This window comes from Armigeres subalbatus, chromosome 1, assembly GCF_024139115.2.
Source record: "Armigeres subalbatus isolate Guangzhou_Male chromosome 1, GZ_Asu_2, whole genome shotgun sequence".
In the NCBI taxonomy this organism is placed as follows: domain Eukaryota; kingdom Metazoa; phylum Arthropoda; class Insecta; order Diptera; family Culicidae; genus Armigeres; species Armigeres subalbatus.
The window spans coordinates 104,728,274-104,754,375 of record NC_085139.1 but is presented as its reverse complement, the minus strand read 5'-3'; the positions used below and the strand labels follow the sequence as shown (position 1 = coordinate 104,754,375).

General features: G+C 42.5%; 1 protein-coding gene and 1 long non-coding RNA gene across 4 annotated transcripts; one reads left to right on the top strand and one right to left on the bottom strand.

The window, feature by feature from the left end:
- Positions 1-431: 431 nt before the first annotated feature.
- On the bottom strand, positions 432-25,727 carry LOC134204064 (sideroflexin-1-3). Of its 3 annotated transcripts, none has more exons than XM_062678906.1 (6): positions 25,618-25,727; positions 24,706-24,975; positions 8,614-8,962; positions 8,457-8,542; positions 1,336-1,463; positions 432-1,271 (listed from the first exon to the last, which is right to left on the bottom strand). In XM_062678906.1, the coding sequence occupies exons 2-6, from the start codon at positions 24,858-24,860 to the stop codon at positions 1,027-1,029; spliced, it is 963 nt and encodes a 320-aa protein (XP_062534890.1). In that variant the 5' UTR covers positions 24,861-24,975; positions 25,618-25,727; the 3' UTR covers positions 432-1,026. The 3 variants fall into 3 exon arrangements, with proteins under 3 accessions (XP_062534890.1, XP_062534885.1, XP_062534878.1); XM_062678901.1 differs by having other exon boundaries at positions 25,435-25,644; XM_062678894.1 differs by having other exon boundaries at positions 24,706-25,644.
- On the top strand, positions 1,490-3,576 carry LOC134204083 (uncharacterized). Its single transcript, XR_009977772.1, has 4 exons — positions 1,490-2,718; positions 2,783-2,861; positions 2,918-2,984; positions 3,053-3,576. It is a non-coding gene; the product is annotated as an uncharacterized LOC134204083 (long non-coding RNA).
- Positions 25,728-26,102: the final 375 nt, after the last annotated feature.

The following is a 26,102-nucleotide window of genomic DNA, read 5'->3' as shown; positions in this document are numbered from 1 at the left end:
AAGCCGTCTTTCCCCCTATTTGATAAAAAAAACTTCTGATTCAGTTTCTACGATGAAGCATTGGGCAACGTGTTTCATGTGAGTCGAAGAAACTGCTTCGGTAGATTTTGATAATGACAAAAGACATTTAAAGAACATAAAAACTGACAAAATGATTCGATTTTAACAATAAAATGACAAAAAATGACTTTGAAAATTTACAAAGTTAGTTAGCATCAAACTAAGACCTCTCTGGCTATTTTTGAACGTAATTACCTTCGATTTAGTTGAAATAGCGTCTTCTTGGACGACATGCTCCGTGTACGGCTGGAAAACTGTATTTCTACTCTATTCAGAGTCCCGTCAGTAAACCTTACAAATACATACATTTTTAATTTGTATAAAATTTAGTCGGTAACCTGCTCAGAATGGAGTAAGGAAAAACTTTCAAATTGATTACATAAATCTTTGATGTTTATTTTGCCACATATTTTCATACATTATTCATTTTACAGATACATTTTGCAGACACGTTTTTCAAAATCCCATGAACAGCAACATTTTTTTAAATCAATTTTAGAGCTTTTATATAACATGACCATTATACTTCTGTCATCTATGCTGACTATGATCGCATACCAGTCCCATCTTTGCTGGATTTCCCATTTATATGGAAGAAATATGCGATTGTAGGCAGTATGGTAGATTAGGTCTTTTAATTTGAGTCAAGATTTGAGTCTTTGTTTGCATGATGACTATTTTGTACAACGCAAATGGTTGGAATGGAGCTATTGTTTCTATTGACCAGCGTAAAAAACTAAGATGGATGGCACGAAGCGTCTAGTTTTGATTTTAACTTAGTTGAGTTATTCCGCTTAAAATTACTACAACATAAATAGGCCAAACAAATGTAACATATCAGACAGCAACAGTTATTGTCCCTGCACGTTCCCTAATATTCTTTATCCGATATTTGTAGTCACAAAATATTCAATAAATGCTCTACCTACAGTTACGCCCTGTAGTCAGATTATTATCCGGTTGGACTTACAATCCCTTGTTATAATAAACCACCTTAAGCTCTGGGCGCTCCTTTTGGATCTTCTCGCGCAGCTCTCCCTCCAGGCTGTCCACATTGATGGATGCCTTCTGACTGAACAGGGCGCAACATAGCGGAGTCGCGAACGTCAAACAGAAACCACAGAACAGGATCTGGATCGGAGAGTTGGCCCATGGAATACGCTTCAGGATGCCACGCTTGTCCAGCGTGTTCATCAGAACCGGGGTGAACACTGTGAATGAAAGATTTACGCTGGGTAACTGGCGGTGAAATGTGTTGGTCTATGCACGTCTTACCCATGCCTGGCATTGCCATTAAGATTCGACTGAAGGTTACCGCCGCGATACCTTCCCTGGCTGCCCGAACCGATTGTCCAAGTTCTTTGCCATCGTCATCGATTAGAGTGACGCCGGTTTGGAGTTCTCTGTAAATTGGAAAATATGCGTTGAATTGTGTGGAGAAGACCAAATGGTAACAAGCAATAACGTATTTTAATCTTTTGCATGCACATGGAATTTTTGAAAAATTGTAGGTTTATAGTTGGGACAGGTTAGGTTGGAGAAGCAATAGGTTCGATATCACGAATAGACTACTGAAAACTAACCCCTTACATTAATTCAAATGTGGTACAATGTCCTACAAATTGTTGGCAAATTTAATACTAAAGAGAACAGAGCTTCTTTTTTCAAACCATAAAATAGCGTATATGCGCACGAATTTCTGGTTTCAGTAACGTACCGCACTCTACTGGGCGGCCACTGTCCGACCCAATTAACCAGCTGAAACGCGGGATCAAGCATTCCGTGAATCACGTTGTAACGCTCTTTATCATTCTGGAATATGCCAACGGATTCCATGAGTCCCATTTTGGTTTCATTTACTATATAAAAGATTTCGGTGCCGGAACCTGAATGATGCTCGTGGAGGATTGACGCACACTTGAAGACTATCTGGTGGGGTGCAGATGGCGGACGGTATGTGGAGAATGCGAATGAACCACGAGTTGCATTATATGTTGGTAGAGCCAGCCATCGTTTGAACTGCGAATATAGGAAGATTGCGGTGGGCCGGCCACGTAGCCAGAATGTCGAATAGTAACCCGGTGAAAATGGTTTATGACAAAAATACGACGGACACATTAAGACGAGGTGCACAGCGAGCAAAGTGGGTCGATCAGGTGACGAAAGATGTGAGGCACCTCCGTAGACTGTCTGACGTACAGTCATGGGCCGTGCTGCATGGAGAAAGCTGTTATGTAACCGTCGGTTCCATTATTAGCTTGTGGCTCCTCCACAATTCCAAAATACTCCAATCACCCAAAACAATATACGCCTCAATCAAAACAAATATCCCATCCGAATGAGATAGTTGGCACTCACGCAGTGACTTGGTGTGTGAGCTGAGCCTGTCTCACTCTCACGGCGATCTGTCATGCTAGAGTGACAGCTCATATTCGTGCGGTGTGAACCGGCCTTTATCAGCCAATGATGGTTCTAGCCCACAGGTGGAGCGTTAATAGCGCAAATACAGGCTGCGGAAATGCGAAAAGCATAAAATTATTTACCTTAGATTCTGGGTTTCCTATAAATAGGAAATAAATCCCAGAATCGTTCTCTTTTGGCTGGTGAATCTAGAACGGTCTAGAAGTGCGCGCGTGTGTAGATTTTTATTAGATAGAGGTTAGAAAGTAAATCCTCATGTGGTGTAATTGTTTTAACTTGGTGTTTTTGTTTCTTTAATTAGGTGTTAGTCCGTTAGTAAAAACGGCTAATTGTAGTACGTCGAATTAAAATTGTGTTAGTAAAAGTTATGATTGTAAAAAGTATGTACAGTGTTAGTAAGCGTTGAAATTGTCCTAAAAATAATTGTATATTACAGTCCGATTGTTAAAAGTTAATTGTTCAAACACAAACATCGACAAACAAGAAGAAACTATAAGGAAAAGGTAAAAATTAGTTGTGAAAATTGTGGAATCATTGTTAGTGACGTCACAGGGGTCTAATGTGTGGTTAGGTCCGAGGCAAGGGCCTTTTTCTTTTATTTTGGGCTTTTTCCCAGCAAACGGCCGGAGAAAGCGACGACGAGCCACCTCTAGCGACGCACCAACACCAACTCCAATGCCAGCCATAAGACGCCATTGTTGATGGCATCCCACGGTTCGAACGCCTATGAACCCCCTCACCTGGCGACAAGCTCCCCTGCAACCATCCGCCATTGCGAAAGCGGCATTTTCGCCTTTGGATTCCGCACCATCTCGCCCGGTTGCTAGCTGTAATCGCCGATTGCTGTAAACCTCCTTGGAGTCTGGCGCAAACATGCAACACCAGTTCGGCATTCGTTGTCGGATCCTACCTCCACCATTCGGAACCAGAGGTTCCCTACCACACCACTACAAACCACAAACCGCAAGTACTAAAACCCCAAAGTGACGTAGTTAATAAATAGGACTAGTTTGTAAAGATGTCCAGTGGTAGCTTATTTAAAGAGCATAGCCCTGAGGTAAAGCTTTTCCACCACTTTGTTCTTTTTCGCTTTGTCGAGCTCAAACGGAGCTATCAGGCCTCGCCTTTCTGGAATTCTCCCCCAACGTAAAACTGTTATTATGCTTTCCGTATCAAATAGCCGACCTATTAGCGAAACATTGGTGGGTAAGTATACCACAAAAAGGTCCTGCACAATAGGTCTGTCCTCAGCTGGAGATTTGAGAGACAAGTCAGTTCCAAACGACCCCGAGATCCCCAATCCCTGAGCTGGCGAGTTACAGTTATGAACTGTAAAGGCCTCTCCGGCCTTAGGCTGGATAAATAAATAGTAAGACTTCGACGCAGCTCGTGAACGGCTCGGAAGCCTCCTTTCAAGCGGCTCGGAAGCCTCCTTTCAAGCGGCTCGGAAGCCTCCTTTCAAGAGGCTCAGAAGCCTCCTTTCAAGAGGCTCGGAAGCCTCCTTTCAAGAGGCTCGGAAGCCTCCTTTCAAGAGGCTCGGAAGCCTCCTTTCAAAAGGCTCAGAGCCTCCTTTCAAGAGGCTCAGAAGCCTCCTTTCAAGAGGCTCAGGAAGCCTCCTTTCAAGAGGCTCAGAAGCCTCCTTTCAAGAGGCTCAGGAAGCCTCCTTTCAAGAGGCTCAGAAGCCTCCTTTCAAGAGGCTCAGGCCTCCTTTCAAGAGGCTCAGGAAGCCTCCTTTCAAGAGGCTCAAGCCTCCTTTCAAGAGGCTCAGGCCTCCTTTCAAGAGGCTCAGAAGCCTCCTTTCAAGAGGCTCAAGCCTCCTTTCAAGAGGCTCAGAAGCCTCCTTTCAAGAGGCTCAAGCCTCCTTTCAAGAGGCTCGGAAGCCTCCTTTCAAGAGGCTCAGAAGCCTCCTTTCAAGAGGCTCGGAAGCCTCCTTTCAAGAGGCTCAGGAAGCCTCCTTTCAAGAGGCTCAGGCCTCCTTTCAAGAGGCTCAGAAGCCTCCTTTCAAGAGGCTCAGAGCCTCCTTTCAAGAGGCTCAGGAAGCCTCCTTTCAAGAGGCTCAGAAGCCTCCTTTCAAGAGGCTCAGAAGCCTCCTTTCAAGAGGCTCAGAGCCTCCTTTCAAGAGGCTCAAGCCTCCTTTCAAGAGGCTCAGAAGCCTCCTTTCAAGAGGCTCAGAAGCCTCCTTTCAAGAGCTCAGGAAGCCTCCTTTCAAGAGGCTCAGAAGCCTCCTTTCAAGAGGCTCAGAAGCCTCCTTTCAAGAGGCTCAAGCCTCCTTTCAAGAGGCTCAGAAGCCTCCTTTCAAGAGGCTCAGAAGCCTCCTTTCAAGAGGCTCAGAAGCCTCCTTTCAAGAGGCTCAGAAGCCTCCTTTCAAGAGGCTCAAGCCTCCTTTCAAGAGGCTCAGAAGCCTCCTTTCAAGAGGCTCAAGCCTCCTTTCAAGAGGCTCAGAAGCCTCCTTTCAAGAGGCTCAGGAAGCCTCCTTTCAAGAGGCTCAGAAGCCTCCTTTCAAGAGGCTCAGAAGCCTCCTTTCAAGAGGCTCAGAGCCTCCTTTCAAGAGGCTCAGAAGCCTCCTTTCAAGAGGCTCAAGCCTCCTTTCAAGAGGCTCAGAAGCCTCCTTTCAAGAGGCTCAGAAGCCTCCTTTCAAGAGGCTCAGAGCCTCCTTTCAAGAGGCTCAGGAAGCCTCCTTTCAAGAGGCTCAGAAGCCTCCTTTCAAGAGAGCTCAAGCCTCCTTTCAAAGAGGCTCAGAGCCTCCTTTCAAGACCTGGAAGCCTTCTTTCAAGAGACTCAGGCGTCCTTTCAAGAGCTCAGGAAGCGTCCTTTCAAGAGGCTCAGAAGCCTCCTTTCAAGAGGCTCAGAAGCCTCCTTTCAAGAGGCCTGGAAGCCTCCTTTCAAGAGGCTCAGAAGCCTCCTTTCAAGAGGCTCTGAAGCCTCCTTTCAAGAGGCTCGGAAGCCTCCTTTCAAGAGGCTCAAAGCCTCCTTTCAAGAGGCCTCAAGCCTCCTTTCAAGAGGCTCAAGCCTCCTTTCAAGAGGCTCAGAAGCCTCCTTTCAAGAGGCCTCAGAAGCCTCCTTTCAAGAGGCTCGGAAGCCTCCTTTCAAGAGGCCTGGAAGCCTCCTTTCAAGAGGCTCAGAAGCCTCCTTTCAAGAGCTCCAGGAAGCCTCCTTTCAAGAGGCTCAGAAGCCTCCTTTCAAGAGGCTCAGACGCCTCCTTTCAAGAGGCTCAGACGCCTCCTTTCAAGAGGCCTGGAGGCCTCCTTTCAAGAGGCCTGGAGGCCTCCTTTCAAGAGGCCTCAGAGGCCTCCTTTCAAGAGGCCTGGAGGCCTCCTTTCAAGAGGCTCGAGGCCTCCTTTCAAGAGGCTCAGGCCTCCTTTCAAGAGGCTCAAGCCTCCTTTCAAGAGGCTCGGAAGCCTCCTTTCAAGAGGCTCGGGCGCCTCCTTTCAAGAGGCTCGGGCGCCTCCTTTCAAGAGGCTCGGGCGCCTCCTTTCAAGAGGCTCGGGCGCCTCCTTTCAAGAGGCTCGGGCGCCTCCTTTCAAGAGGTTCGGGCGCCTCCTTTCAAGAGGCTCGGGCGCCTTCTTTCAAGAGTCTCGGAGGACTCCTTTCAAGAGATTTTAAAGAATTTAATGGTAAGTCGGACATAGGTTATTATCTTTCTTATATGTCCAGGGAAAAAAGAGGAATAATAATATGATAAATTAGCAATTATTTGTTATATATTCAAGAATTTGTAGAATAACGACATTTAGGGGAAACAATGTTTTATGCACCTTAAAGCTTTAAAATCACTTTAACTCGGTCAAAACGTGAACGGAACGAATCGCATGAAGAGGTCTATTGGCGATTTTTTATTCTTAATTCTTGATTTTTGATTTCACATCATCTTTTCTTCATTCGTCATTTTTGAGTCCTCTCGATTTTTGATTCTCGATCCCAAATTCTCGATTCTCGGTTCTCGACTCTTGATTCATGATTCCTGACTCTTGATTCTTGATTTTTGATTCTTGATGCTTGATTTTTGATTCTTGATTCTTGATTCTTGCTTCTTGATTCTTGATTGTTGATTCTTGATTCTTGATTTTTGATTCTTGATTTTTGATTCTTGATTTGATTCTTGATTCTTGATTCTTGATTCTTGATTCTTGTTTCTTGATTCTTGATTCTTGATTCTTAATTTTTTAATCTTGATTCTTGATTTTTGATTCTCAACCACCGATTCTTGATTCCTAAATTCTTGATTCTTGATTTTTGCTTTTTGATTCTTGACTCTTGATTTTTGTTTTTTCAATCTTGAATCTTAACTTTCGATTCTTCACTTGTCATAAGATGAGTTTGTACAATCCCATTTAATTCCACCACTTTATTAATGGTGGTGGAATTAAATGGGATTATACAAACTCGGGGTCTCCAGTAGCCTTGTGAGCAAAGACGTAGGTTTGCCAATCCGGAGATGGCGAGTTCGATTTTCGGTCCGGTCTAAGGTGCTTTCGGGTGGGAAACATTCTCGACATCCTGGGCATAGTGTATCCATTGTACTTGCCACACAAGATATATCCTCATGCAATGGAGGGCATAGAAATGCTTTCAATTAATAACTGAGGAAAAATGCTAATAGAATACTAAGTTGAAAAGCAGATCAAGTTCCAGTTGGAATGTGGAGCCAGAAGAAGACAAACTCGTCTTATGACAAAAAGCTCAAATTAATTTTCATAACAAAATTTCGAATCTTGATTCTTGACTTTTGTTTCTTGATTCTTAATCCTTAATTCTTGATTCTTGATTTATTTTTTATTCATTCATTTCGACCACCCAACGTCATCGTACGCTTGGTGATTCATTTCATCCCACCAATGCGATACTTTTCAGCCTTGGACGCTAAGACATAACCATACGGCAGAATGACAGATAGAGTAGACAATGACCTAGGAACAGGTGAATCTAGTCAATAAATAATTGTGAAATGGTCTTCGATGAAGTTATCTACTGATAAGAATGGAAGCCAATGTTTACGAGCACACTATGTTGGCAGTGAAAGGTTTGTAATCACGTATTGCCTAAGCGTGCAGTCAAAGCAAAGGGTAATCTTTAAATACTACTGATAAAGATCCCACACAACCAATGTCCAGCTGAATACCAGCGTCTTCTAATGCACATTTGTTCTCACATGTGAATTCCAAAGACGTACTAACAACAATTGACCCTGCACCTTCTGGTTATTGGCATTAGAGTATGAAGCATTCGGCACAAATAAGGATCTATTTCGGGACACATTGTTCGTGCGAAATTGTCGTAACGAATCACATGCTGCCGAAAACCACAAACAAGAAAACTTCCATAACTTTGTGGAGCACGCGCCAGCTTAAGTTGTTGATCCCGCTGAACAAAAAAAACACCCATGTGGGGTTGCGCAGCAGACAGCCTTAACCACGCGTCACGGTCAATGTGTGACACTGATGGCGCGGTTTGTTTCGTATTACAGTGTTTTACTGTTTTTGGTAACAGTTGAATTGTGTTTCCTGGTTCCGCAAGTAATTTAAAAATTTCAATACCATTCCTTAATGAGAATATCACACAAAAAGTACTCAATATAATTCGTCGAATTAAGGCAGGATTATTTTTTTCCCTACTTTCTCAAACTTAAGTTTGTCCCATTTTACCGGTATTACAAATAAGATCATTGTTTACCATTTGCAATAAAAAAAATCATTACCAAAAGGATCAAGTCGAAATTAAAAAAAATGCTTTGCCACATAAAGCCCGTGCCTTGTTATCTTGTTATCTAAATCAGTACGGCACTGTGTTTATCGCACTCATTCACAACACATTCTTTGCTTGATTCTCGACAGTTTAGCGAGTTTAACGACAAACATGTGACGCAACGGACGAGCCCTCTTTTCGCGGCACAGATGGAACCGATCCAGTTGCGATGGTTGCGAACTGTGATGTTGCGATGCAAGTTGTATTAAATTTAGATACATATTTATACTTACTGCATTCGCATCAGCGGGATGTTGATACAATTTGCGGCGGCAACAGCCGCCAACGGCACGAGCCGTCCAACAAGTGGCGGTGCATTCTGCAAATGGAGACGAAAATTAAACCACCGATCTTGAACTTGCACTTCATTCCGCCCCTCGTTCGACTTACCCGCACCATTCGGTTGAGCGACAATGCCGTCACCAGAGCGCCTCCGGTGGCCATGCAGTACGACGTCAGCAGCTGCTCCTGACTGATCGGTGACTTGCCGGATCGGTTGGTGTAGTTGACCAGGGCGTTGAAGGACTGATTGATCCACTGCCAGAAGATGACGGCCGGCGTCGACTTGTAGAAGGTCATCATGCATCCGGTGATGGTCATGTTCATCGGGACCTGGGCGGACATGCGGCCAACGAGCAGCATCTTTTCGCCGGTGTCCGGGTGGAATGCACTGTCGTACAGGTACTTGGCGGCCCAGAGTTCGTCCACCGAGGTGACATCCGGAACGGGTTTGCCGGCGCTGAAATGGATGGATTCATTAGGATGGATGTTGTTATTCTTCCAAGTGTTGTACAAGGTCAGTTATTTTTTTGTGGAATTTTAAATAATTCAAATTTTAGTACTGTTAAATTTTGAGAATTTGAATGGAACGCTATAATCTATTTTTGAACTAGATGGATTTCTGAGGAAATTTTTCTAGCTATTCAGGAATAGTGATGGAATGTTTTTTGAACTATGCAACATATTGTTGATACATTTTAATCAGTGGCAAATGCAGCGGGTGGGTCAAGTAGGTCATATATTATTACATAATATCCTTGGTCTGTTCATCGCTCTCGAATTTTCCTCGGCGTTGAAGTCACCCGACGTTGGACCACTTGCATTTTTTATGCTCTATACGAGCATATGGAGACGCATGATACGTTTGTGTACGGGCGCATCAACTTTTTGTGACTAAGCTTGTTGGGCAGATATCATCATATGTGCCAATTACATAATTGTATACGTATGCTAGCGTTTGTACGGCACCTTGTATTAAGGAAAACTTGAAACATGCAACTATGGTTGGGAAGTACGTGTTTTAGGTTAACAAATTGAATACCGTAATCAGTTGTGAGGCCACCAGGCACAAATTATGTATCGCAAGCATCTGTTGATAATGGATTTTGGTGCGTTTACTCATTATTCTGTTTCTCCAGATGTTTTTGTCTTCTTAATCCGTGCGCCTATGTCAATCATGGTTCCGCTTCCTAATGCTTTTTTTCTGTCAATATATTGGAAGCTTTCTGCATTCTCCACTGATTTCCCGGCTACTGTATTAAACTCTTTGATTATGTTGACATTGATGACTAAACCTGTCGATAAGGGGCTTGGCAGGGTTGTTGTGCTTACTCTGCATATCATAGCGCCGTTGAGCTAGAAGTGCAACGTTATCCGCCAATTCGGAGTCGTTAATGTGCTTCATTGTTATACGCTGCCATGCCATAGCAGCCTGCAGTTTGGTTCACGGTCGAAAGTTACGGAGCGTGACAATATGGTCTACACAAGATCTGCACGAATTCCGGCCTGCTACCGACGGAGAGTCGCATCGATGTTCTTCTAAATCCGGGCTAGGATAACTTTCCATAGAACTTTGAGAACGGTTCACAGCAACATAATGCCTCGCCAGTTATCGCATACAGTCAGGGCATTTTATTGGGCACCTTCACTAAGATCAGATCATGCCGAGATGGTGGTGGTCTTGCTGGCACTGGCAAAGTTGTTCAGGCATCGTTGTATTTATCTTCGTCCCGCTTAAGCGTCGTAAGGTATCGTGTGGTATCGTAGAGTAGGTGAATGTAGGTTGCTGTGTTTTTTCTTCTTGGCTCGCTTGCCTCGTCGACATGAGCGCTTCACTTCCTGTTGACTGGCTAAGACTCTGGCCCCTCTGGTTTTTGTTCGCTCTTTGGTTTCTCTTCGCTCCTTCCAGGACTCTTCAGTTTTCACTGGAAGCGCATTTCGCCCAGATTATTTTCGCTGGTGCCGATGAAGGCGTTCTTTATGGTGATCCATTGGTTTTCCACGCTACCACCTTCCGGAATATCTTCAGCAGTCTCCAGTTTTCAACGAAGGGTCGTTTCACCGTGCCATCTTCCAGACGGCGTGTGTTGAGCCGTCGTCCAACTCTCTCCTTCTGCCGACGAATCCGCGCAATGTGCAGGCTATTTCCCCGAGTAGCCGCCAATGGTGATGATCAGACGCGATATCGACGCTGCGCTTATTGCGTACATCAAGAAGGTTCTTTTTCCATTTTTGGCTGACGCAGATGTACGCTAAATAAGTCTTGGGAGTCTCACATGACCCTGCGAACCTGTCGATGAGGAATGAGCGATCTCCCTATCACCATTTCGTTATTACCTCAGAATTCTGCGAACATCTCCGTTTCTCTGAGATTATGGCGTCCCATGATGTACTCAAAGTTCGAGTTGTCGGATCCGATTTTTCGTTGAAATCGCCCGCACAGATCTTGATATCGCCCTTAGGATTTTTATTTAAGAAAGCATTAACTGTAGAAGTTCTCTTTGTCCGACGGGTTCGTAGGCCTATATTCCGGATTGCTGGAGGCGTCCGACGGGTTCGTAGGTCCGTTCCTCGGAACTCGAAGACTCACGTAATTGATTTGTCATCTGACAGATTCGTAGGCCCGTCTTTTTTGGAGCGGATGTTCGATTCAAGAACTTACACTTTTTTCCTCCTACACGCTTCGACTGCCCACGAATTCTCACCCCGATTCCTCTGATTCATTCCAGTTCGAGACAGCAGCACGTACGGACATGTTTTTTTCTTGCGCATTTTTTCCAAGTGTTTTTTCTCTTTCGTTCGCTGTTTACGTTCTCGCTTCGTCGCGTTGGCGTTATTTTCTCCCGAACCCATTATTGGAGACTCCAGACTCGGTGGCCGATTCGGTCGCGGGAAAAGTGCCTAAGCGCACTGCTCTTGGAGGCGCGGGTAACCCCTCTAGGCAGCTTTTGCAGAGCAACGTGTTCTCGCCGTTGCTGCTTGTTGACGCCGGCAATCCGCCGAAGAAGCGCAAGAAGCAGCAGTCGCTGCTGATAAAAACTCAACCAGTGCGGAAGGAGAAGTGCCCGCCGGTTTTCATCCGAGGCGACCCGCCGGAACTGCGACCAAAGCTCCGGGAATCGATCGCTAAAGGCCTGCACTGCACATTCCGGCTCTGCAGTGAAGGTGTTAAGGTTATTGCCACCTACACGGACCATCACAAGTCAGTGAAGTTCGTCGAGGTCCACAGATATGAGTTCTACACTCATGACCTCCCCGGCACGAAGCCGCTCAAGGCTTTGCTGCGAAGACTTCATGACATGGAGGTAAATGAGCTCATCCAGGAGTTGGAAGGCAGCGGACTCAAGCCAGCCGCGGTGCACAAAATTGCTTGTCACGACAAGACGAGAAGGTATCGCGAACAGCTTTATCTGGTCCACCTGGACCATGGCTCCACCACCTTCAAGGACCTGAAGCTGGTTGAGATAATCAACCATACAGTCGTTGACTGGGAGCGATATTGCCCAGTGCACCGCGACGTTACGCAGTGCACCAACTGCTTCAACTTCGGGCACGGAACCAGAAACTGCCGCATGAAGTCGCGTTGCAACAAATGTGGCGAACCCCACCCAACTGACGAGTGCGACAAAATGGAGGTGGCCGATCCCAAGTACGCCAACTGTGGCGACAAACATCGAGCCACCATAAAGGGCTGCCCAAAGCAAGCCGAGTCATCACGGCTCCCCGAGCGATTCCAATCCTCCCACCGTTACAACCGCATAAGCGACTGGCAGCGGCAGCTGCGTCGGTGCAAGCTCTAGCACCATCCATCAGCGAATGGCCCCCACTTCCTCCTCCTGGGTTCCGTCGGCAGCCGGAGAACGAAAACGGCCCCCCTGAATAATCTGCTCCGCTGTACACCTTTGTACAGTTCGCCACTCGGCTGCGCGGCTGCAAATCCCGTTTCGACCAGGTCTTCACGCTTGGCATGTTCATTATTGAAAATGGCTGCTAGGGTGGGCCTGGTCAACTGGAACGCTTGCCCGCTCAAGAGCAAAAGCATCGAACTGGCTGCTTTCCTCGAGAAAAAGGAGATCGACGTGGCGTTCATCACTGAAACGCACCTTAAACCGGAGGTGAGCGTCCACATCCCGAACTTCCGCATCGTGCGACTCGACCGGCCGTCCAGGGGAGGTGGTGTGGCCATCGCACTAAGATATAACATCAACTGTCGCCAGCTGCCAAGCTTCCAGCTGAGCATCATCGAGGCCATCGGTGTCGAAGTGATCACTTCCGTCGACACAATCACGCTCATCGCGGTGTACTGCCCAACTCAAGCTAAAGCTGGCGATAGTTCATCGGCTGCCCTTCGGAGGGACATCGTCAAGCTAACGCGGAGACAAGGCCAGTACATCATTGCCAGCGACCTGAATGCCAAATATCAAGCCAGGGGCAACAGTCGCAGCAATCGAAACGGTACCAGCTGGAGTAACGACATGGAGGAAGACCACTACACGATCCTGAGCCCGGATTCCCCCACTCGGCTGAGTCGGTCCGATGTCCACGCAACCCTCGACCTATACGGTGTCAGGCCATTAGGCCGAAGGCCATTTGGCCGAATGGTCATTAGGCCGAACGGTCATTAGGCCGAATGGCCATTAGGCCGAATTAGTAGAAAGAAGCGAAAAGTGAAAATGAGAAGTTCTTTCTTTACCTTACCCCTTCATCTTCTCCCTTATTGCATCTTCCTCCTTCCTTCTTCCTTTTTCCTTCTTCCTTCATCCTTGTTCCTTCTTCCTCCTCCCATCTTACTTCTTTCTTTTTCCTTCTTCCTTATTTGTTCTTCCTTCTTCCTTCTTCCTTCATCAATTTCCCTTCTTCCTTCCTTCTTTCTTCTTCCTTCTTCCCTCTTCCTTCTTCCCTCTTCCTTCTTCCCTCGTCCTTCTTTTTTTCCTTCTTCCTTCTTTTTTCTTCCTTCTTCCTTCTTCATTCTACCTTCTTCCTTCTTCCTTTTTGCTTCTTCCTTCTTCCTTCTTCGCTCTTCCCCTTCCTTCTTCTTTCTTTCTTCTTCCTTCTTCCTCCTTCCTTCTTCCTTTTTTCCTTTTTTCTTTTTCCTTCTTCCTTCTTCCTTCTTCTTTCTTCCTTCTTTCTTCTTCCTTCTTCCCGCTTCCTTCTTCTTTCGTCCTTCTTCCTTCTTTCTTTTTCCTTCTTCCTTCTTTCTACTTCCTTCTTCCTTCTTGCTCCTTCCTTCTTCCTTCTTCCTTCTTCCTTCTTCTCTCTTCCTTATTCCTTCTTCCTTCTTCCTTCTTCCTTCTTCCTTTTTCTTTCTTCATTTTTCCTTCTTCCTTCTTCCTTCTTCCTTTTTCTTTCTTCGTTTTTCCTTCTTCTTTCTTCCTTTTTCCTTCTTCTTTCTTCCTTCTTCCATTTTCCTTCTTCCTTCTTCCTTTATCACTCTTCCTACTTCCTTATTTCTTCTTTCTTTTTCCATCTTCCTTCTTCCTTCTCCCTTCTCCCTTCTTCTTTCTTCCTTCTTCCTTCTTCCTGCTTCCTTCTTTCTTCTTCGTTCTTGCTTATTCCTTCTTCCTTATTCCTTCTTCCTAATTCCTTCTTTCTTCATCCTTCTTCCATCTTTCTTCCTCCTTCTTCCTTTTTCCTTCTTCTTTCTTCTCCATTCTACTTCTTCCTCACTTTGCACTACTAACATCTCACTCCCTAGTTCTCATTCGGCCTAATGGCCATTCGGCCTAATGACCTTCGGCCTAATGGCCTTCGGCCTAATGACCCAGCATCGACCTATACATAACCTACATGAACGACCACGTCTCGTAGCCGGTTGTCTACCTGGAGCTCAGTTCGGATCACTATCCGGTGGTGGCAGAAGCAATTGCGGCGAAACTACCACCGAGTCGACTACGAGGTGCGGCCGGTAACACCTGAAGCAATCGATCGGCAGCTGCGTTCCATCGAGGAGGCGATCCCGGTGGCGGTGGCGAAAGCAACATGTACCGATGGCTCGGCAGGTACGCAACTCTCTGAACATCGATACACTCACCTCGATTTGATTCGATTGCGGAATGTCTTTCGCAGGCAGTTTCAGCGTACTGGAATGGAATCACAAACATTATCAAGGCCAGAATGGTGGACCTCAAAAATAACGATTTTTCGAATAAGATCCGCACTCTCCCAGATTATGCTAAGCCGTTTTGGAAAATGACCAAAATACTAAAATCCAAGCCTCGGCCCATTACACCTTTGATCCCACTAGACAACAATGGCTCTAAGGATCGCTTGATAACTCCTGCAGAGCAGGTCACTGAAATAGGTCGTCACTTCATCAGCTCACACAATCTTGGGCAGAACATCGTCAGTCCCGCGAAGCAGCCGTCGACGAGCAAGCTAACAACATCCATTTGATTCCCAACGACTTCTCGAATGAGTCTCGAAAGATTTCAGCTGGCAAATTGACGGCCTATAGCAAATAATCGAAGAACATGAAGGCCTCAGGCTACGACATTGTCTCTGGCTCAGCTACTTCCCATCAGAGCATAAAATATTCACTTTCATGAAGCACATTCACTCCGACTTTTGACATTCGTGTTTTGATTAGAATAGGAACTCAGTTTACTTCTTCATAAATTCATTCAATTGATTACCACTGAGTATGGTAACTGCGCGCGAAAAAAACAAAATTAGCATTGATTATATTGACATTTGACACTAAAAATGCCCCTCAATTGAACGTCGGGATTGAATCTATGCGTGTATTTATTTGAATCATCAAAAATGTGTTTAGTTTTACAATTATTTAATATTTTGTGTTATTCAAAAAAATACTCACTGACCCATATTCATTCTGAAAATTGACGGTGCAGAGCCGAATATGAATATGTTACAAAGAAGGCCGATGGGCTTCATAAAAAATAATCGAATATTTACAGCTCTGCTTCCCATCATCTTGGAAGTCAGCAAAAGTCATCCCCATCTGGAAGCCTGGGAAGGATCCTTTCTCTCCCAAAAGTTATCGCCCCATCAGCCTTCTTTTAGGATTATCCAAGCTATTCGAAAAAGCTATACATCACCGGTTACTTGAGTCTGCCGAAAATATCAATATTTTGCTCGAGGAACAGTTTGATTTCCGACACGGTCGGTCAACCGTACAACAGCTGACTCGTGTTAACAACGTCCTCAGACGGAGCAAGTTTGTCTCAAAAACATCCGCCATGGCCTTACTCAATATCAAATATACTATATTAACAATATGATTCACTCTCACGAAATTCAGGCGACACCACATGTGGCGCCAACTCGCGTCCAAAAAGGTCGATACCCGTTATAATTAAACTACCCAAAATATGAGGATCGTTATACACACGCACTTCAAAATGTCATCATGAAAAAAATAGGGATGCCGGATTTTTCTTCTGGGAAATTAATCGATTAATTTTTTTCGAATTCTATCCGAAAATCAAATGTTGTAGCTGAAGTGTGGTAGCCATTATTTTTGTTAAAATGTATAATAAATTTGAAATTGCTCGTTGAACTGTACCCGACGGAATGGTACCACTGCTGGTGTACCATATCGAAATTGAGGCACGGTAAAACAGGTTGCTGTTAAAGTTACCATTCTTTATTCACTTCTTGCATTGTAGTTGCTCTCTGCTCTTACACCATTTTGCTGTTTGCCTGTTTTGTTCCTATATCTGCAGCTCGCCTCGATGCAACACTTTTTTGATGTTTGAGATTTGATTTTTTTTAATAGTTAGAAGCATCAAATAACATGGTTCTTTGCGAAATTTGACTTTAAATAAGTCAAGGACTCGACTGGTACAAAAATCTAAATACCGACTCGGAACACTAGGCGTGAGAGAAAAATCATGTAGCTGAATAAACAGCGACTGTCCGGTAAAATAATTGCCGAACAATTCGCTCATAAACTCGGCGAGCGAATCGAAAAACATCTTTTTGGGGAGAATCTGAACGCATTTAAGGTAGCAAGTCCGCGAGGTGGTCAATACAAAAGCCTCAGAAGTTCTTGGTATCATTCTCTATATTTAAATGATCTGGCAGAGAGAAACAAACGCCTCCAATCTGGCCTTATGGCGTCATATTCATATCTACAAGAAAGGGTGCAGTCTCGATTTTCGAGATGTACGATCAACAACAAACCAGACGTTTAGTCTGCGACAAATCCTTCCGGAAACACAACTTAAGTGAAACTAAACGAACAAACGATGAAAGATAATGCAAGGCCACGGCTTTTCCGTAAAGCGAATTAGGCTGATTCGTGTGTAACCGGATATTCTGATGCTCGATCAGAATATCAAAATCGAGCATCAGAATATCTGGTGAGAAAGATTTCAAATTGCTGGAATTAAATTTAATAGTAATAATTCGTCTAATTGTAAATCCAAATCCAATGTAAAACTACTACACAATCTCTAACTATTTCCAATACTTTTGATAATAAAAAATTGGCGAAAAATACCCAGCTTTGCCCGGGTGTTCCGTGTTTCAAATGTTTTCCACAACAGCTGACCCAAAATTGTATTCTATTGATTTTTAACCTTTCCCCGTTCAACTCACCAACCAACCTATACAAACCTAGCGGATCCCAAAACGAATTGATTGTGGAGAAAATCTTGCAAATCGATCAACCCGTTCGCGAGTTAAATAGTCAGAAAGGAAATCTCAATTCTTTTTTATTATAATAGATAAATAAGGCTTAAAATAACATAACGTAAAAAAAAGTTAAGAAAATTATTTTGAGCTTTTTAGTGGAATGTCTTCACTTGTCATAAGCCGAGTTTGTACAGTCCCATTTAATTCCACCACTTAATTGTACCTTGTACTGTTGAGGTCGAAATACGTATCTGTCAAGGTACAACCAAGTGGTGGAATTAAATGGGAAGGTAGAAAGTCGTCTTATGACAAGTGAAGTTATTTAGACTATAACTTGGTAATAATCGCTTCCTCCTTTGTTTATATGATGATTGGAAGAAAACAAATAGAGGAATCTCATTTAATAGGGACGTGGTAAATAATTGACAGTTTTTCAACTAAAAGGTTCCGTTTCAGAGAGAAAAAAAAGTTGTTCGGGACCCCTCGGTAGATTTTTTTCAAATAGTCACAAAAGTAATGTATTAGCGATGCTCATTTATTTGTCGTAAAGGTCCCCCATACACACTAGCATGCATAATCCCATTGTTTGAGAATTCCCAAATCGTTATCAATTTTTGAATATGATTTGACAGGGAGAAACGAAATTTTGTGAACAATCTTCCCGATATGAGAGTCTGATACAAATACAATTCAAACATAATTACGTTTGTGGTACAATCTCTATATATAAAAATGAGTTTGCATTTCCTTTGAGGCAATATAATTCACGAACGGATTGACCGATTGGCACGGTTTTCTCACTAATCGATTCGTCTTCAGGTCCGCTGTTTTTCTATAGGTATAGGACATAGGTATAATGTTACCAAATTTTGAGGAGAAAGTTGAGAAATTGTGGAAATACAATTTTGAGGCGAGTTGTGAGGAAACCCAATACGATGGCGCTAAAAATGTTCTAGAGTGCATCGCTGAACGAACTCCACAATTGACAGTAAGAATGCAAAATATAGTCGAGTCTCTACACCTCGATGTTCTATATCTCGATATCTCTCCCTATGTCGATGGTTTCCTCGGTCCCTTCAATCTATATACATTTTGGCTTTCCACATCTCGATAGCCTCCCTATCTCGATGTGTTGTAATCGTATTTTGTTGTGGATTCACTCTCCTTATGTCGATATGTTCAAATTTTTAGGCTACTAGACCATCTTTGGACGATAACAAACACATCAACAATAAGTAATGGCATTTGTTTTGTTGTCGTTTTGCATAGCAACAAGCTTTTTTGGATCTATTACCCATTTAAATTTTTCTCCCATTCCTCGATCTCTCCCTATCTTGATGGCCCCTTCAATATCTAGAGGTGGAGATGCGACTGCAGTATAATCCCGAGCAAGGTCGGGTACGTTCAACCAGTTTTTTTTTTTGCAAAATCATCAAAAAATAATCTATTAAATCCCAAAAAATATCTGATATTGGATACGAAATCGAGAAAGCACAATAAAATAAACTAATTAATGTTAGCGGAAATATCTCACCGTAATGCTACGTTTTGAAAGGGCAAGTGAATTGACTTACTGTCCGTTCAAGTGAGTTGAACGAAGGTGTTTGGACGCGTTTAATTCAAGCGATTTGTTCAATTCACTTTCCATGTCTAAACGTAACATAATAATCATACCCATTATGATAAGCGCAACATAACAAAACGCAATCGGAGAGTGTCATCTTCCTTGCTTTCCGCTCAAGATACATATTCATTCAATCAATGGTGGGCAGCGAAAATTTTCAATTCATAATAGGAAAAATGTTAATAAAACAATATGTTGAAACGCAGGTGTTAAGTTCCAGTAGGAATTTAGGACACCGAAAATGAAGAAGAATGATGCATTGGAATATTATCGATAATATTCATAAAGAATTAATCAAATTTATTGCTGAAGAAAATTATTGAAATGTTTACAGTGGAAAAATTATTTTAATGTTTGCGGAACGGCTTTCACAGTTTGAACGATTGAAGCTAAATTGTAGTTTGTCTGCATTGCACAGCTTCATCGCAATATTATAAATTCAGTAGAAAATCGAATTATAGCCGCTATTGAAATTGGATTTTTCTCACAATCCATACGTTAAACCTAATTTCGGAAGTAGTGCGCTGTATAGCACATCACCAAATGAAAACAGCGCACCACTTCCGAAGTTAGGTTTAACGTACGAATTGTGAGAAAAATCCAACTTTGTTAGCGGCTATAATTCGGATTTGCACCGAATTGATAATATTTACAGTAGTGTTTGCATTTAACAAAGTCGATATTCCGGTAATCGATTTATTTAAAAATGTATGGACATCCCCACACTGTAAAATGTCATCGAATAAATGTGTGACTACTCACCGGAAGATGGCAGGAGGGTTTTCCCGCATAAGCTAGAAAAAAACATGTTTAGATTCCTCTTTGCTCGCTAGATGATGTTGTTATCACCGGCAAATTGTTCGCCATTTCGATGTATGGGAAAACTCGAAGTGAACCATATTGTTAATATAATATATTTGTCAATATTGAGAAGGCATTCGACAATGTATTGCATGATGGCCTGGTGTACAAACTGCAACGCTACAATCTTCCCAGCTACCTGGTGAAAATCATCCGAAATAACCTATCGGCAAGGACATTCCGGGTCTCAATCAGCGGAGCGAGTTCCAATGCGCACAACATCGTCACAGGCGTCCCCAAGACAGTATCCTCGGGCCCCTGCTTTTCAATCTGTTCAACTCCGAAATGCCAGAACCTCCAGAAGGCGGCATCCAGAAGGCGGAGGTTCACTTAAAAATTCCTCCTAAAATTTCCCCAGAAATGTCTCCAGAAATTCTCCCAGGTTTATCCTCAAACAATTCCCCCAATGATCCCTCCGGAAATTCTTATCCGGAAAGTCTTCCGGAAGTTTCTCCAGTAATTCCTCCAAGAATTCCTTCGGATATTCCACAAATAATTAAATAATTCAAATTTCCCCAGGAATTCCTACAAAATACCTCCATTAAATTCTATAAAGAATTCCCCCTAATTCTTCCAAAGACGTTCTCAGGGATTTCTTCGGAAATTTACAATTCGGAAGTACAATTCGTAGTTGCTATTCCGTGATTGACTAGAAGTTGAGAAATTGTATAGAGAATCAATTGAATGGGGCTTGGGGTTAGTTGTCCATTCTTAATGTACACGTTTCGGAAGCTCAAATATTTCCAGTCACGTGCCGGCCACGTCCTTACGGTCATGTAGGGACTCTTCTGAAGTACGTGTTTGCCTGGAGATTTTATAATTCTTTTAATTTTTACGCCATATGGTAATTATGCCAAATTAGCATTAGCATTAGCATTGAGCAATTCGCACAAATTCGTAGGTGATACAAGCCAAGACTATTGTATGATAGTAGCATTTCTTTCATCCGTTACACCTCAGATATTGATTTGGGACTAATCACTAACTCTTAGATGGAAGCAATGTACTCTCCAATAGTCGAGATTTGTCCTGGCCACGTCCTTGCGAATGCTGAGGAAGGGGAAGGATGGTTTGTTGGACACCTACTTAAGAAAGATGCGGAGAACTCTACGACCTCTCATAGGTGCCACGGGAGGTTTTGGGATTGTGTGGAAAGTTATAACAGTAGGAATCGTTTTGGTAGAACGTGAAACACAGAAAGAACTAAGATGGAAATACAAAGTAGGAAAGGGACGAGCCTGGAATTGAACCCACGACCTCCTGCTTATAAGGCAGAAGCGGTAGCCACTAGACCTCAGAGCTCGTCTATATGGTCAATATGCCAAATGGCCCTAAAACCATTGTGATAATACAGTGAACTCTCCTTTATTCGATATTGGAGGGATCATCGAGTTAGGAAGGTATCAAGGTAGGGAGAACATTTATATTTTTGACGTGGGACTACGTCTGTATTTTCTATATTGGGGTACACTTTACGAATGCGGAAACTAAAAAAAAACGTCACGAAAGTATGATAGACTTTGATCGTTAATATCTCAGCCGCCTTTCGATGGATTTTCAATTTTCGTAGACCATTCGCTTCATACCCGATGTACACCGAAGTCGTTTTTGAGGCAAATCGCTTTTTACACGGTTTTTTACCCGGATTTCAGGGATTTTGAAGTAAGATTTACATGGTTTTTTATGCTGTTTTAATTTACGCGACACGTATTCTTTCTGTGAAAACTGACTCCTGTGTGTCTATTGAAAACTTGCTAACAGTTTAGAAACCGGTTTTGGTAAATCAACCAATCCCATAAGTGCATCGCAAGCATTGACATCAAATTAATGCCATCCAAAAAGTACGTCGCTCTTAGGGGGTTTCGAGAAACGTGACGATCATTACATTTTTTTTAATAAGAAATAATACAAAAAGCGAAATTAAGGGGGAGGAGGGGTTGAAAATTATCATTTTTTGCGTGACGTACTTTGTGGACCTTCCCTCACGTCTATTGGTGCCAGTAGAGGCGCTCGTAATCTTCTTCGCTGCTACAGTGCATGCGTTCTGGAAAACATCGGCTCATTTATGTTGATTCCTAGGTGTCTGCCGAAGTAAACGCGACGTCTGACGCAACTCACGTGAATAATAATTATTATCAATCAACTGTCAAACTTCTTTGTCGCGTCGTATCGCATGAGATGTTGGAAGTGAGCACAGAGTAGTTACAAGTGGGTACAAATAAATGTGAATACTGTGTAGCGTGATGTGTGCAGAAACAAGTGAGAAGTGAGTAGTGGTCCCTTTTCCCTTCTCACTAATCATTTCTCACTTCGCACTTCTCCTTTGTTATTTCTCACTTCTCACTTCGCACTCTGTCTCAGTTCTCAGTTCTCACTATGCACTTTCCTTTTCTCATTTTTCACTTCTTACTTCTAACTTTTCACTTCGCACTTCGCACATCTCACTTCTCACTTCCAACTTCTCCCTTCTTAGTTCTCTGTTCTCATTTCTCACCTTTCACTTCTCACTTCTTACTTCTAACTTTTCACTTCTCACTACTCACTACTCACTTTTCATTTCTCACTTTTCAGTTCTCACTTTTCACTTCTCGCTTTTCATTTTTCACTCTCACTTTACCTTCTCATTTCTTACTTAAAAGTTCCTACGTCTTACTTCTCACACGCTTGAAGTCAAGTACACATTGCATGAACAACTTTCACACATAAGGCGACGTCTTGGCCGGAACATTTTGTGTGAGACATGCCCAGTCGCTGTGTTTTCCTGACTTACACATCATATGTTTGAGTGACTTCGCCTTGAACGTTCAAAGTCCCTTCGCAATAGAACATACTTTTTTGGAGGATTTCCCTCTTGTTTCGATGGCGAAACAATAGAAATGTGTGAATATAATCATCGCATTTTTTTTTGTTCATCGAAACAATTAGAGAAGCCTCCGAATGAATAAGTATGGAAAACTTGGCTTCCTTTAACATCAACTTGAATACCTACAATTGAGGTTGAGTCCAATTTTCGACCGCTCTCTCACCGTGTGAAATGAACTCATCGAAAAGCATTAGCCGTCAGTTAGACTAAAATGAGTTACATGGCAGTTACTGCTAATATGTGTTGTTCCAGGAGAGCCCCGTTTTGTGTGAATGGAACACAAAACTGTGTAAATCATTTTAAGGGTCATTTTCACTTATAACTTCTTACTTTTATTTCTCATTTCTCAATTCGCTTCTTACTTCTCACGTTTTATTTCCTATGAGATGTGAAAAATGTCTCAGTCTTCACTTCTCGCTGTGCACTTCACGTAATTCTCCCTACTCACTTCTCATTACCCACTTTTCACTACTAAGTCAATCTAAGTTTTTTTTTAAACTATTCGGCCAAACCATATTTGGCCACATGACCTATTCAGTCAAACGGCATTCAGCCAAACGATATTCGGTCAAATAGCCCGACACCGTGTATATTGAATCTGTTCAAATTTCAAAAAGTTTCCATGTGTTTTGAACAGATTTCATCAACATTTGTCGTTGATCTCTCCATCCATTGATGATGACCATTGTTGATCTCTAAATCCAGATATTGTTTTGGATTGAATTTGTCGGGAAGTTGTTGCTAAACATTCATTTTAGTATATCCCGGTATTAAAAATTAAGCGGGGATCAAATAAAAGTTGTAGAAAGTTTAGAAGTGGATTCACATTTCTATTTGCTTAATTAATAGCCTGGGACCTGAGAATTTGAGAAGAAGTAATTATCGGTGCCTTTGTAGAATGTTATTCAATCGTAACATCATGTGGCAACGGCAAGCGTGTCTAGTGTAGTTGGAAGGGCATGCGGCTGATTATCAGAGTGTCATAATATCAAATCGCGCAGAAATCGAATTAAGATTATGTGTGCCATTTTTGTGAAGAATCTGTCAAGAGGGTTGATGGTTTGTTTTTGAGGGATGAAATTTATGCTAAATGACTCCTGGCTATGCAACTCGTTATGCCAAATGGCATTATAGAAAACGGCCTCATTCCAAAGTAACAACACAATAGAAGCCAAAGTAGAAATTAATTGACTAATTAAAAGTATCTTTATTACATACATTCAGCCAAATTAATCTCCGCCTCCCATAGTTTCTATACGCCACGATTAACACGCACCCTGTATTCAAATGAGATAGCCATAAAAGAGTTCAAACTTTTATCTAATACAATTCCCTAAAGTTACACCCCTAACTCCATTGAAGGGTCTAGATGGAATTCAACCAACACCTAATTTGTAAACTCCCAATAGTTGAGAAGTACTTTCTCTTGGGAAATGAATTATATTGACTTAATTAACATAGTGCCGTTGCATCATTTGCTCAAAGGTGATTATAATAAAGCACAACAACCAAAAAAAGTAATGGCCTAGGCAAACGTTTGTGACACAAAATAATTAGGATTAGAATCGCCTCTTGAAGAATTATAACTCAAAGCCTATGGGCTTTCATACGTGACGGCACACACCTAAATTAATTCGCAGGTTTCTGTGGAATTCAATAGATTTCTCATCAGCAGAACTGTTTAGTGAATAACTGAAAATGAAAAAACGCGTGAAAATTATTGTCGAACAGTTCTGCTGTTTGGAATTTGATGCGTAGGTTTGATGCAAAAATAGAACAAAAGAGTTTATAGAATTAAGAAATTTTGTTGTCCAAATATTTTCTTTTTTAGGAAAATACATAGGTACATGTTAAATAATTTTAATTTGTTGATGGAATTTGAGCGTGAATTCAAACATGAAGACACAAAACTCAACATGTTTGTATAATATAACGCAATCACGTTTTCTCTATTTGTAAGAATCCGTTGTATTAATTCAAGTCAAATGTATAAAAGGTCAGGAAATACGTGTTGTCCCTAAAAATATGTTTTTTTTATGGACTAAACATACACAATTAAAATGAGTAAATGACTATGAACCAGTGTTAAATAGAATAAACCTTACATGTTCATTAAAACCCCAATTGAAAGATCAGTTGATTCTATTTCAGTTATCGTCTAATCGTTAGCCAGCAGATAAACTTTTATAACTCTATCTTCGATTTTGTGAACAACATAGCATATACATCATGATGTGTCACTATAACATTCACTCACCGATAATCCTTAACGATTCGTGCCGCTCGGTCCAGTTGCTCCTCGGTGACGAACACATTCAGCGGATTGGTCACAATCAAAAAATGCTTAGCTCGATTCAAGTAGGTACTCTGGTCGTAACGGGGCTCATCCAGGTTGACGCGAGGTAGATTCATTTCGGTTTTTTAGGTCGCTTCTAACACACTGCTGCACAAACTATAAAAGCCTACTAGGACGACTAGGCGGATATTGGCAGTCAGAAACTTCGGAACTCCTTTTTTTGTTCCTGACCTGAGAGGATTTTAGATTTTTGTATTAAGGTTCACACAGACTTAGAACTAGGAATTAGGTTGGCTGGAGCGAATGAACAGCACACGGCGGAATCGAATGTAAATGAATTCAACCTTTTCACTTCAGTATTCTTGTTCTTCCACTGGTAATCAAAACTGCAGCGCTATGCAATTTGAATTAATTTTCTACACAAAACAAACGTTCTGTTGTACACAATTTCCTATAGGAGTTGAGTTATATAATACGGTAAGGGTTCTAGGAAGGATCTCCCCAGCGTACGCCGACGACTGAGGCTGCTGATGGCAGTAATATCACTGAGGTTGAGATCTTAGTCTGCGTTCCACACGCTCCGGTAACCAAGAGGATTCCACGTCTTCTGTGGAGTCCGCACTGACTGTTGGATTGAATAATGATGGTCGCGAGTGGCTGATAAGGTGGAGCTTCAATTTGGACAGTTACCGCTCGCTGCCGGGGTGAGGTGATTCCGCACTGAAGTGCGAAAGATTATCAGCTATTTTTATTCAAATGGTCCAGAGGATGATGATCAATACGGTGCCTATGCTTAGAATGATAAGACTACACTGGGTGTACGAATGTAATTGACTGTTTGTCTGAGAATTGATTCAGTTTTGAGATTTTAACCTTGACAAGAATTTGACACCGACTACCACTCACTGGGACAAGACCGTTCTTCTGGTTTTATTTTGCGAGAATGAACCTTTTGTTCGCCACCCACTGATTTGATGGATAAAAGCAGTATTGGTTAAAAGTGTAGTTTGGTACACAACAAACTTTTAAAGACAGCTATGTGCAAGAGTACATCGGATTTACTTCCCCTCGATTCCATGCCATACTACACACATTGTAAATAATGCCGGTATGGAGTATGCGTACAACTGTTACGGTCAGTTCGACGATAGATAGAGAGAGTGGAAAAATTCACCCTTGTCAGTATTAGGTATTCGTTTGAGAAATTCATTCATGGCTGATTCCACAGCTTGTTGATAGCCGTACCTATATATCCGCGTGGTCAGCAGGTATTCTTTGTAGGAAAGTTTTGTTTGCCTCTTTTCTGGTCCTACTTGTGTTCGTGGGAGAAGTAGACGAGTAGGTCGATGTCGATTAAT

Bases quoted from the DNA above. Each gene is read 5' to 3' on its own strand.
- LOC134204064 (XM_062678906.1), bottom strand. From the start codon at position 24,860: ATGAATCTACCTCGCGTCAACCTGGATGAGCCCCGTTACGACCAGAGT. The intron at 8,963-24,705 runs GTGAGTGAATGT...CATCCATTTCAG, and splicing joins CGAATCGTTAAGGATTATCG to CGCCGGCAAACCCGTTCCGG. The intron at 1,464-8,456 runs GTAAGTATAAAT...TCCAATTTACAG, and splicing joins ATCCCGCTGATGCGAATGCA to AGAACTCCAAACCGGCGTCA.